A 13,361-nucleotide genomic window follows, 5' to 3' on the forward strand; every position below is an offset into this window, starting at 1 on the left:
CAGCAATGGCACAGCGGGATCCAGATCGCTGCTGCGTGTCAAACACAACGAGATCGCTATCCAGGACGCTGCAACGTCACGGATTGTTGTCGTTCTCTTTGCAAAGTTGCTGATTGTGACGGTACCTTAAGAGCAGAGAGACAGCTAACAAAGATAAACGAAGCGCCCCCAGACACAGGGCCACAGGTTACTCGGTACCGGTCCTCTCTGTCTCAGTTCTGGGGTGGTCACGGTGGCTAGACCCGGTCCGTGACCCTGCTAAGGGGCGTCCAATAAAAGGGGTGATGGTAGTTTGTCAAGGTTTCGTGACGCCACCTGTGGTGTTCGGTCAGGGCTACCGACGCTCCTTGCGGTCCGCTGGGGTGATGGAATGGCAGCCAGATGGTATACCTTCCCACAGGTGAAGTATGTCCCCAGGGCCTCCCAGTAAGGTGGATGGTGATGGTGTGAGATGCAGATGCAGCGCCCCAGAGACCTGGTCGTTGCAGTATGGCACTCTGCCGCTAAGGGGAGTGGTGGTACGTCTGATGGCACTAAGGAGTTCTCCTGACCAGGTATCACCAGAACACATTACACTTCACACTCCGGCCACTAGGGGGAGATAAAGGCTTTATTTATTGGGCCACTCCTCACATTGGTAAAACCAGGGGCTGGGGAGGAAGTTAGTCAGAAGCTGACTGGGTTGGATTCAGGCAACATCCCGTGGCAGGGGGTGTTGCAGGGAGAAGGCACAGGGGGGTCCCTGTCAGGCGTGGGAACCTGGCAGGTGCCTAGCGAACAGAACAGAACGTAACGGAACCGCACCTGCACACCCTGCGGCGGTATCCAGGACAGAGACATGAAGGGAAGGATATTGTGGAACAGTGTAAACGAGATCAAGCACAAAGGAGAGCCAGTAGGAGTCGTGCCGAGAAACAGAGGCAACATCTTACTGAGGCGCGTTGTCGGTCGCCGGAACACCGCAGGAGTAACTGACTTCAGGCCTTACTTCAAACTCCGCCGGACAGTTAATTATAGGTTGGCTGTCTACCTTACTACACCTATGAAGACATAGGGGGCAACACGTGGAGAGGGGCGTCTCTAGGGTCCCGGAAGAGCTCCGAGCCTTCCCATCATACGGGTGGCATCCTAGCCATAACATACCTGGGGGACGTTAGAAACTAGTAACATCTGGAACCAAAGAACGAGAGAGCTGTAGAGAACGAACGAACGAGAACAGCAGTTGTGAGGACTATTCTGAATGCTCAGCAGGGTAGGACTACAACACACAGGTGCTAGTGGTAGGCAACGATTTCCATCTGCGAAGGAAACTCTGGATGTGCCCATCGGACCGGCCGGTCTCAGAGAGCCCTGTTAAACGTACTCTGGATTGAGGGTCCTGAAGCCTTCAGTAAAGAGGTAAAGAGACTGAAACTTTGTGTCCTCATTATTGACTGCGCTTTACACCATCGCCATCCACCTACAGCACTGGGAAGCCCTGGGGACATACTTCACCTGTGGGAAAGTATGCCATCCAGCTGCCATTCCATCACCCCAGCGGACCCCATAGCAGCGTCGGTCACCCTGACTGAACACCACAGGTGGCGTCACGAACCCCTGACAGACTATACCCCCCTTTACTGGATGCCCCTTAGCAAGGTCATGGACCGGGTCTAGCCACCGTGACAGCCTCAGCACCGGACCAGAGAGGCCCGGTACCGAGAACTCGTGGCCCTGTGTCTGGGGGCATTCCACAGACAATAACGAGGACACAAGGTTGCAGTCTCTTTACCTCTTTACTGAAGACTTCAGGATCCTCAATCTACAGCACGGTTAACAGGGCTGTCTGAGACCGGCCGGTCTGAAGGCACATCCAGAGTTCCCTTTGCAGGTGGAAATCGTTGCCTACCACTAGCGCCTGTGTGTTGAAAACACAAAAAAGCACAGTAAAACCAAAAACACACTGTTGCAAAAAAATCACAGTGGACAGCAAGTGCTAGTAAAAAGATGGAAAAAACAGGGTATTTGGTTGATACGTTTTTTGCAAAAAATGTATATTAAGCCGCTCTACCAAACGTCAAGGTATACCCATATCAGAGCAGTCCTAACTAATGTATGTAATCCCTATCTGATGTATTTAAAACCTGGTCATATGTACAATACCTGTATGAGCAGGATTCAGAAAAGGAATGTCCATGTGGACACGCTGGACAGAACGGCTCCTGTGCGCACAGCTCAAAAAAAGAGGGGTGGAGGCCTCCCCAGTCTTGTGGACACAAGAAAACAATTATATGAAACCAGAACACATGAGCTGCGCGCACAGTGAACAAGCCCGTAGAGACATGTTCACACCACCAAGAGACTTGAAAACACAAAAAAGCACAGTAAAACCAAAAACACACTGTTGCAAAAAAATCACAGTGGACAGCAAGTGCTAGTAAAAAGATGGAAAAAACAGGGTATTTGGTTGATACGTTTTTTGCAAAAAATGTATATTAAGCCGCTCTACCAAACGTCAAGGTATACCCATATCAGAGCAGTCCTAACTAATGTATGTAATCCCTATCTGATGTATTTAAAACCTGGTCATATGTACAATACCTGTATGAGCAGGATTCAGAAAAGGAATGTCCATGTGGACACGCTGGACAGAACGGCTCCTGTGCGCACAGCTCAAAAAAAGAGGGGTGGAGGCCTCCCCAGTCTTGTGGACACAAGAAAACAATTATATGAAACCAGAACACATGAGCTGCGCGCACAGTGAACAAGCCCGTAGAGACATGTTCACACCACCAAGAGACTTGAAAACACAAAAAAGCACAGTAAAACCAAAAACACACTGTTGCAAAAAAATCACAGTGGACAGCAAGTGCTAGTAAAAAGATGGAAAAAACAGGGTATTTGGTTGATACGTTTTTTGCAAAAAATGTATATTAAGCCGCTCTACCAAACGTCAAGGTATACCCATATCAGAGCAGTCCTAACTAATGTATGTAATCCCTATCTGATGTATTTAAAACCTGGTCATATGTACAATACCTGTATGAGCAGGATTCAGAAAAGGAATGTCCATGTGGACACGCTGGACAGAACGGCTCCTGTGCGCACAGCTCAAAAAAAGAGGGGTGGAGGCCTCCCCAGTCTTGTGGACACAAGAAAACAATTATATGAAACCAGAACACATGAGCTGCGCGCACAGTGAACAAGCCCGTAGAGACATGTTCACACCACCAAGAGACTTGAAAACACAAAAAAGCACAGTAAAACCAAAAACACACTGTTGCAAAAAAATCACAGTGGACAGCAAGTGCTAGTAAAAAGATGGAAAAAACAGGGTATTTGGTTGATACGTTTTTTGCAAAAAATGTATATTAAGCCGCTCTACCAAACGTCAAGGTATACCCATATCAGAGCAGTCCTAACTAATGTATGTAATCCCTATCTGATGTATTTAAAACCTGGTCATATGTACAATACCTGTATGAGCAGGATTCAGAAAAGGAATGTCCATGTGGACACGCTGGACAGAACGGCTCCTGTGCGCACAGCTCAAAAAAAGAGGGGTGGAGGCCTCCCCAGTCTTGTGGACACAAGAAAACAATTATATGAAACCAGAACACATGAGCTGCGCGCACAGTGAACAAGCCCGTAGAGACATGTTCACACCACCAAGAGACTTGAAAACACAAAAAAGCACAGTAAAACCAAAAACACACTGTTGCAAAAAAATCACAGTGGACAGCAAGTGCTAGTAAAAAGATGGAAAAAACAGGGTATTTGGTTGATACGTTTTTTGCAAAAAATGTATATTAAGCCGCTCTACCAAACGTCAAGGTATACCCATATCAGAGCACCCCTCTTTTTTTGAGCTGTGCGCACAGGAGCCGTTCTGTCCAGCGTGTCCACATGGACATTCCTTTTCTGAATCCTGCTCATACAGGTATTGTACATATGACCAGGTTTTAAATACATCAGATAGGGATTACATACATTAGTTAGGACTGCTCTGATATGGGTATACCTTGACGTTTGGTAGAGCGGCTTAATATACATTTTTTGCAAAAAACGTATCAACCAAATACCCTGTTTTTTCCATCTTTTTACTAGCACTTGCTGTCCACTGTGATTTTTTTGCAACAGTGTGTTTTTGGTTTTACTGTGCTTTTTTGTGTTTTCAAGTCTCTTGGTGGTGTGAACATGTCTCTACGGGCTTGTTCACTGTGCGCGCAGCTCATGTGTTCTGGTTTCATATAGCGCCTGTGTGTTGTAGTGCTTCCCTGCTGAGCATTCGGGATAGTCCTCACAACTTCTGTTCTCGTTCTTTCTAATTCGTTCCAGTTCTTTCTAGTTCTCCGTCCCCCAGGTATGTTATGGCTAGGACGCACCCGTTTGACGGGAAGGCTCGGAGTTCTTCTGGGACCCTAGAGACGCCCCTCTCCATGCGTTGCCCCCTATGTCTGCTTAGGTGATGTAAGGTAGACAGCCAACCTATAAGTAACTGTCCTGCGGAGTTTGAAGTAAGGCATAGAGTCAGTTACTTCCTCGGTGTTCCGGCCACCGGCTACGCGCCTCAGTAGGATGTTGCCGTTCTCCGGGCACGACTCCTACTGGCTCTCCTTTGTGCTTGATCTTGTTTCTCACTTTTCACAATATCCTTCGCTTCGTGTCTCTTTCTTAGGATACCACCGCGGGGTGTGCAGGCGCGGTTCCGTAACGTTCTGTTCTAGTCGCTAGGTACCTGCCAGGTTCCCACGCCTGACAGGGACCCCCCTGAATCTTCCCCCGCAACACCCCCTGCCACGGGATGTTGCCTGGACAAAACCCAGTCAGCGTCTGACTAACTTTCTATCCAACCCCTAGTTTTACCAATGTGAGGAGTGGCCTAGTAAATAAAACCTTTTGCTCCCCCTAGTGGCCGGAGTGTGAAGTGTAATGTGTGCTGAATATAACCAGCAGAAAGAAAAGTATCACTCCAGTTATGCACACCATGTATAAAAAAATGAAAACATAATGTAGGAAAAAACACAAGATTTTATTGACACACAACATAATAAAACATACTTAAAAACAGAAAGGCAAGGCCCTGTCCATAACACTCAGTAAATATAGAGTACAATAATATATATAACCCATAATAAGCATACTGATAACCAATGCTATAAGCCTGCCTGTACCCTAGGACTAGATGCAGACCATACGTGGCCAGCTCACAGGACAAACTAACCAACCCAGGTGGATGTATACAAAATCCTAAGTGGCCAGTAAACACCCAAATAGTGCATTTAGCCCGAACGGCTCATGGGACAAAAATATCTACCCTAAGCCAGTAAGGCAACAGGATCCCAAAATAACAGTGGGAGGAAAAAAAAAAAAAAAAAAAGCACTGGAACCGCCAGGAAAAACCTCAGAGCACTAGAAGAAGGGGTTACCCAAGTGGTGACCAGAGTGGAGTCCGTGGGCAGCCAGGCAAGCAAGCAGGACAGGGACCAGAGGGCTGCTCTATCAGCTGTATCTGTGTGAGCAAGTGGATCCATCTTGTGCCTGAGGAAGCTGCAGTACATGGTCGCTCTGAGTAACGGTTTCCCCAGAGTTCCAAAGAATTCATGAGACCTGTTCCGCCCCTATCTGAACCTAGCAGCGTGCATGTAACACTTTCCTTGTGCATGCGCATTACAATACTTTTCTCATCCTTCAACAGGATAGAGAGAAGTATGCCTGTACGGGGCACAATGAAGGACACTGTGCAGATAACAATATTTTGGCAAAAATACACAAGCTCGCTACCCACGTCAATGATCTTCATTGTCTTGCGACTCTCTATACTAAATTCAAAAAATATTCACTGAAAAAAAAAATTCAAGTAAAAACATCACAGAATAAAAGGTGTACTTGTGTATACAGCGTAATTAACAGGTATCTGTCAATGTTGGATAACCATTTGGGCCAGTAGATGTGTCCCCATATACTTCCAATGGCAGTTTGGCACATAGGTGTTAAATGCAGGGGCTTCAATGCTTTCACCTTGTGCAGCCATTCTGTCTGTACTACACAGACATGGCAAGAAAAAAAGGTTTTTTTAATTAGAATTCAAGTTTTACAAACTCCAGCGATATGTCCTTGATTGGGGCGCCTATTTAAATTTGTGGGTAAAATTGGAAAAGTTTTGGTAACTGTCAATCCACAGGAACGCAATGGATATATCATATTCATGTGTGGTATGCATAGAATGCTTGAAGGGTATTCAGTAAGATGATGGCCATATTGTTTCTTTACGGTCACATCCAAGGCACGTGTGTCATGAGCGAGTGGTGTTTGTAACATTCTGTATCCTTTCGCCACTTTTCTATGTATTTTAAATGTTTGAAATAAAATGCTAATTTTATCTTATTTGGATTAAGCTAGAAAACCACACCTCTTTCTTTCAATTGATTACAGCCTTGCAACAAATTCTGCTCCAGGCTCTCCAAAATCCCAAGCTGGAAAAATAGATGAGCTGTTGATTTCCTTTTCCATCCTTTTTTATTGCAACATTTTAAAAGGTACATAATTAAATATAGCTTCTACATTAATAGTGGCAATGTATCCTTAAAAATTGGATGCATCACAGATGATCCATATGGCATCCAATGTTTTTTTTAGCGCAACCATAGACATGTATATGCGATTCTTACCTAATAGAAGCTTGTGCAGGTTGCAAACTGGACACTTGATGCATGTGAAAAAACTCTCATCTGATTCTGTATTTAATTACATTGGACAGCTAGAACATGTCCTTATTACACACTCGTCTGAATCAATCCTAACACTCATGGACATGCACCGATACTTTCAGGCTAATTTACATGTAGCCTCACAGCTTGAAAGCCCTTTGTATGCACATTGAATTACTACGAAGCTTGGGGCATGAGATAGATCGATAGATAGATAGATAGATAGATAGATAGATAGATAGATAGATAGATAGATAGATGATAGATAGATAGATAGATAGATAGATAGATAGATAGCTAATTTGATGAATGCTGGAATAAACAGGAGTAAAAAAGAATATAATCAATAAGGTCCTTAGTCTGAAAATTAGATTTTCTATGTTGATTTCTTAATGGGGTTACTATATTTTTACAGATTACCAATATTTTAGTAATATTAATGTATGATATAAATATTTTTATCTACTACATATATACAGAACACCTATAGACGGTGGGATACTCTTAACCTACACAACTAGAGTTTATGTTAGCATGAAAGCAGTACAGTAATAGCAAAGTAATTGACAAACCAAGTTAGCCAGTTTTTCCAGTTTGAGTCATATGAAGTGTTTCTACCTGGGAAGGGCAAAGTGCTGCCTTTATTGTGGGTGATTAGACAACACATGAAATCAGTATGAAGACATCAGTACAGAGAGAGCCGTGAGAGAAGAAACAACTGATCATGAGAGGTCAACATGGACCCTGCATGGTCCCTGGAAATTATCCAGCAGCAAGTAGATTTGTGAGGAGCAGAAAGCCACCACCTATTATCCTGTGGTCTATTGGAATTATTACCTGTTTACTCTTCATCGGGGCTGTAGCTATGCTGACGGTAGGATACCTAAATCCTTTTGGGACAGTTGGTCTGTCAATTTTAGGAGTTGGAGCAGTTGTTTATTTTGGAGCAATACTTTTTTTGGTGCTGTCATGTTTATGGGTGGAAAGGAAATACCCTGGGATGCAACCTTTGTCCTTCAAAATATATTCCAGAAAGCCAAACAGAGTTCCTCCTACAACCTTTACTAACCCTAATATCAGTGGGCAAATGCCAGCTGACACAACACCGGGTTATCGAATGCATAATGAATTACCTATTGAAATACCAGGAAATAATGATGCAGGGAGAAAGACAGATAAATCAAAGGAGAAAAAGGACAATATTTCCCCAAGTCATGGGTCCTCACCAGGCCATGCGAAAAATTCGATAGAACTGGATACTTTGCAAGAAGATGACAATAATGATGACATTAATGATAACAACCCTGACAATAGACTTCCAGCGCAGACAAATAATGACAGTGTAAACACGAATGAGGACACAAGTGCTGAATCTATCAGTTCTGCTGGAATGAAAGAAAATTCACAATCTCAACAAGAACAGCTAAAGACTAAACTTGGGGATGTTACTACAGAGATACTTGGTATGGAGCAGAGTAAAACTGCTCAGCATAAGGGGAGTGAAAATGACAATGTATCTGCCAGTCCAAAAAGGGAAAGAAAAGTGAAACCTAAGACTCATCACATAGAGGTTCCATTTGAAGACTACCCTTCTTCTGACAGCTTGACTTCTCAGACTAATACAAAAATCAAATCTCAAGACATTCAGGGACATAAGCCTAACGATAACTGCCAGCGCATCATAAATGCTACTAAAAATGAGAATTCGGCACCTACGGGGGGATCCAAATCTACCTCCTTACCAAAAATATCTGATGTGGATAAACAAAAAGAGACATCTAGCAGTGTGAATAATCTGTCTCATGCAACAGACAGTCTTTCCCATCAAAGGACAAAAACAGAAGCAGATTCAACTGTTAACGACATTAAACAGAAATCCTCAAACCAAACCGGTGCACATAAAAGTAGATTTATTGAAAAGGATGAAATACTTCCATCAAGTTCGGAAACTGCAGGATCTTCTCCAGCCCACGCAAGAAAACAAAGCCCTATTAAACATCAAAATAACCTTCAAAGTCCACAAATGGGAAAGGCTTCAACATCCACAAACTCTGCATCACCTCCTGCTGTTAGGAAAGCTACAGAACAGGAAAATCATGCACCTAAACTGAAAAATTCAGCACAGATGGATTCTTCACAAAAATCATCTTGTGTAAGTACCAGTAATATGTTGGATTCTCATAAACTTAATGCCACAAACCCTGATCATAATCAGGAACCTGTTCAAGAAAAATCATCCAAATCTCCTCTGAACAATTCAGACAAAATGGTATCACACAAGAACAACCTCAGACATGATCAACAAAATACGACAGCATCACCAAAACATCGCAAACAAAATCCAGAGTCTCCTGGTGGCTCACCCACCCATGCTCAGAAGATGCAATCGCCAGAAAGAACACAAAAAAATCGAAAGATCAATGCAGCTTCAAATTCTCCTCCAATAAATAGGAGGGCTGGTGGTTCATCATCTCCCCCAAGACATCTTCAAAAAAGACGAGATCATTTATCAAAAGAGGAAAAGACTCAAGAACAATCTATATTAATACAATCATTTTCATCTAGTGGAAGAAAAGAAGAAATACAGAAGAAAAAAATCATCCACCCTTCGCCATCTTCACAGTCCAGTGATTTTCCATCTAGCTTTTCCTCATCACCTCCAAAGCAACAGCAAAGAAGCCCAAATAAATCTCCCAAACTACCAGGGAATGGAGATCGCACTTCAAGGACAAGAGCCTTTCATTCCAACCCCAGAAATGAGGAATTTTCCAACACACAAAGTCGCCAGTCTTCACCTTCTTCACAATCAAGTGATGGTCCATCTTCCCCATCATCATCATTAAAAAAGATTCGACCAAAAAGTCCTGAACTGGCCACTAAAATCCAAGGACATAAAGACATACCTGCAACAAATGTGGCATCATCATCTAATATTAAGACAGATGACCTACATACAAGGCATGGTCAACCTTCTTCCAGTGTTAATGTAACTTCACCTGACTCCTCACCACTTAGTGCAAAAGAATTGTTACATTATAGGAAAAAAGAAGCAAATCAAAAGGATCCAAATAAATCTATTGCACAGCAAAGGACACACAAATGATTCAGCAGATCCACATGAGAGCGTTCTGCACAATCCAAGGGAATATTCCCACAGCTGTATCACCTTCTCACATCTTTCTGGGAAGGTTCAGGAAACAATACTGTAGAAGCTTGCCTTCACTGGGATCATCAGCTAGTGAGTGGAATAGCATTAGAAATGTATATTTGGGGACTGTTAAAACTGCATTTGCATGTTTCTGGCACATCTTTATATTCTGTACAGAACATGTAACTCTTGGACTGGCCAGTAGTGAGCATTCACATTAGAGGAACATATATACTTTAATGTACTGTACATATGACCATTGGACTGGCTAGTAGTAGCTATACAAGGCTGCTCTGGGCCAAACTAGCTGTTTAACGTGCATACTTTATATTATAGTATGTATGACCAAAATCTATCAGTTTCCTCAGGGAAAGGTTTACCAATGTAGAATAACTTCAGCTTGAAGAATATATGATCTGTATTTTCAAATAATCTGGAATGTAGTTTATATGTATGTATATATATATATATATATATATATATATATATATAACCTTACAGTATTATAAGTAATATTTTGTTAATATGCTATACTGTACCGTGTGATAATGGTGGACTCATTTATGTATATATGTATAAAATGCATATCTATTTTCCTGTTTACTTGTTTTGAATACTTCATGTTCAGATTACATGCGTTTTTCCGCTGAGGAAATGCACTGAAGATGCATATGCACTTTTTACTTACAGATTTTCCTCATCTTATTCAAGTTTATGGGGAAAATCTTCAAATAAAATGCATGTTTATTAACACAAGAGAAATTTTATATTTTGAGATTTAAAAAAAAAAAGCATCGCATGTCACTTTACGTTGTAATTAGTGTTGAGCGAGTCTACTCGTTGCTGGGGTTTTCCGAGCACGCTCGGGTGACCTCCGAGTATTTATGACTGCTCGGAGATTTAGTTTTCATCGCGGCAGCTGAATGATTTACAGCTACTAGCCAACTGGAAAACCCGAGCAAACACTCGCTCATCACTAGTTGTATTAAAAAAAGGAAATAGAGAAAAATGACATCCACTTTGCTGGGACAACAAGACAACAACATGTTGTTATTTTTGCACCTCAAAAATATCCAGCATCAAAAACGCACCAATTACCAATTGCGGCTGTTAGACAATCTCTGAATGTGTTGCGTGAGACATGCAACCGCTGGGACTCAAACATTTTTTGAGCATGCTGAAGACACTCGGTTAGCACCCGAGCATAACACCTTATCCGAGCACGCTCGCTCATCACTAATGGCAAGTCCAGGTTGGTGAAAATTGGTTCCTGTGGCTTTCTTATATTCTGTGCTGTAAAATTGGTTGAAATGTTAAATTGATTTGTCAGGGTACATAATTCTCAAAATATTCTATCAGGAAGTACATCATAATATAAATATAATTAGTATAATATATTTAATGCAGGAAATGGGTGGATTAATAATTAAATTATTTAATAAAAGACATCTATAAGGTTTGGGTTCACACAAACACTTTTTTTGAACTTTCTATCAAACAGAGTGAGAAAAGCAATAAGGAAGCTTGTACCTCTGTCTTAAAAATCCAGAGATAACTGAGATGAGGTCTTGTTTTCTACCCTGCACCCAGAAACCTCTGACATTTCCCCATCGGTGCTAGAGAACTTGTCAAATTCCCCCTTTACCATAGGGACACAATGGCACACATTAATGGTCCTCGGATCTGCATGCATGGCGGGATCTCTACAGGGGTGTGTAGAGAAGAGACCGTGCCCCATTGTGTTGCTGGGTTTTATCACTCCGGTCACAAGGGATGTGTCTGTGTCCACCCATCATGCTGTTTCCATGACCCTTGAGGCAATTTATAACCCCCTTCTTTGCTATTAATGGGGATTTTCTTGATTTTCAGGGTTGTGTATCAAATGGGTTGACTGCCGCCAGGCTGCTTGTCCAGCCTAGTTTGGAACTACATAAATGAGTAATTTGAGAAATAGGGACATCTATGTCATACAGACATTTTACTATGTAAATTAAATATTCTGTAGTTTTATTATTATTTCCAAATATAAAAAAATCTAAACAGATTAGGTTTATGAAAGGGTTTCTAAAAGGTTTTCAGACATTACCTTGTGCCCATAGTATCCACCAGGGGCAGTATACGATTGGTGCCACCTGTGCCGTTGTACCAACGCCAAAGATGTAAGGGGGAACAGGTCCACCTCCAACACAACAAGAAGCTACTGTCACAGACGCAAAACGTGATGCGATCAGCTACTGGATTGCAAAGGGCCCATATACTGTCATTTTTTTTTTTTTTTACTTTTTTTGTGTATTATGCATAGAAAACATATCAATGCTTCTATGACTGGTATTGCTCAGAAATGCCTATTATGTTGTTCTATTGATTACTTTTTAGGCTGAATGTGTCCAGTGCTGTAATCGATGTGCTAAAAGCTGCTTTTTTTTCCATCAGCACGAGTCACAGAATGTGAATGGAAGAGAATTAAAGTAATAACAGGAGGCGCCATAATATGGAAATACACTTTTCACACAGGAGAATTTATTAAAATTATTTCAATGTAAAGAAAATGTTTAATGTGTTTAGAAATAAATGCTTCATTTATATTTTCACTGTTGCTATCTTTATTTAAGAAAAATCTGAAATATTGACATTTTCACACTGATCTCTAATGTTCCACAATGAGGTTTTGATGTTGTAGATTTTTTACGCCATTTCTCTACCCATTGAAGAAAATAGGTCACTTGCATTTTTTTTTTTTTTTAAACGCAGTGTGAAAAAAATCACCACAAGCTCATCCTGGGAACATAGCCTTAGGGTTCATACTCACCTGCGAGAAACTCAGATGAGTCTCGCACATCAATACCCGGCACTGCACCCGGCACTCAGGAGCGGAGCGTGCGGCTGCATGTATTCCTATACGGCCGCACGCTCCGATCTGACTGCCGGGTGCAGTGCCGGGTATTAACATGCGAGACTCATCCGAATTTCTCGCAGGTGAGTATGAGCCCTTAAACTTCCTGTTCCTTTCAGCATCCATTTGAAAATAAGCAGGAATAGGCTGACTCAGACCCTGCTGACTTGTATTGAACTATTTAATTAGCATTCTCTAATTTCGAAAAATCCGTTTTCGAAATTAGAGAATGCTAATTAATGCTAATTAAATTGAGAATGGGGGACGGGTGCTGTGACATCACCTCTGGTAAATAGTAATTAGATCCAGTGTTACCTATTGTATGTTGATATCACATGTAATTTAAATTCCGTCTGTCATGATAATGATGCTTCCGAAAAGTCTTCTGTAAATAATAGAAAATATGAGACTAGCTTTAGTCCTAGTGTGCAATGTGTAAATTGCAAGATTTATATATTTTTAGTTACGACAGATAGTAATATGGAAAAGAGAAAATAAAAACATTAGCATTTTTTCAAATCCAATATTTTCTTTTAAATCCAACATTTAACATAAAAACCTGAATTACACGATAGATTATTTTCTACCTACGCATTTCCTTTCATAATTATTATTAATTCTGTTTTGTGTG

General features: G+C 41.7%; 1 protein-coding gene across 1 annotated transcript; it reads left to right on the forward strand.

The window, feature by feature from the left end:
* Window positions 1-7,806: 7,806 nt before the first annotated feature.
* On the forward strand, window positions 7,807-9,792 carry LOC138674497 (uncharacterized). The gene has a single exon (XM_069762345.1). It carries the CDS (start codon window positions 7,807-7,809, stop codon window positions 9,790-9,792), a length of 1,986 nt encoding a protein of 661 aa, XP_069618446.1.
* Window positions 9,793-13,361: the final 3,569 nt, after the last annotated feature.

The sequence above is a fragment of the Ranitomeya imitator genome, chromosome 1 (genome assembly GCF_032444005.1).
Source record: "Ranitomeya imitator isolate aRanImi1 chromosome 1, aRanImi1.pri, whole genome shotgun sequence".
In the NCBI taxonomy this organism is placed as follows: Eukaryota; Metazoa; Chordata; class Amphibia; order Anura; family Dendrobatidae; genus Ranitomeya; species Ranitomeya imitator.

Coding starts and splice junctions, on each gene's coding strand:
- LOC138674497 (XM_069762345.1), top strand. CDS start 7,807: ATGCATAATGAATTACCTATTGAAATACCAGGAAATAATGATGCAGGG.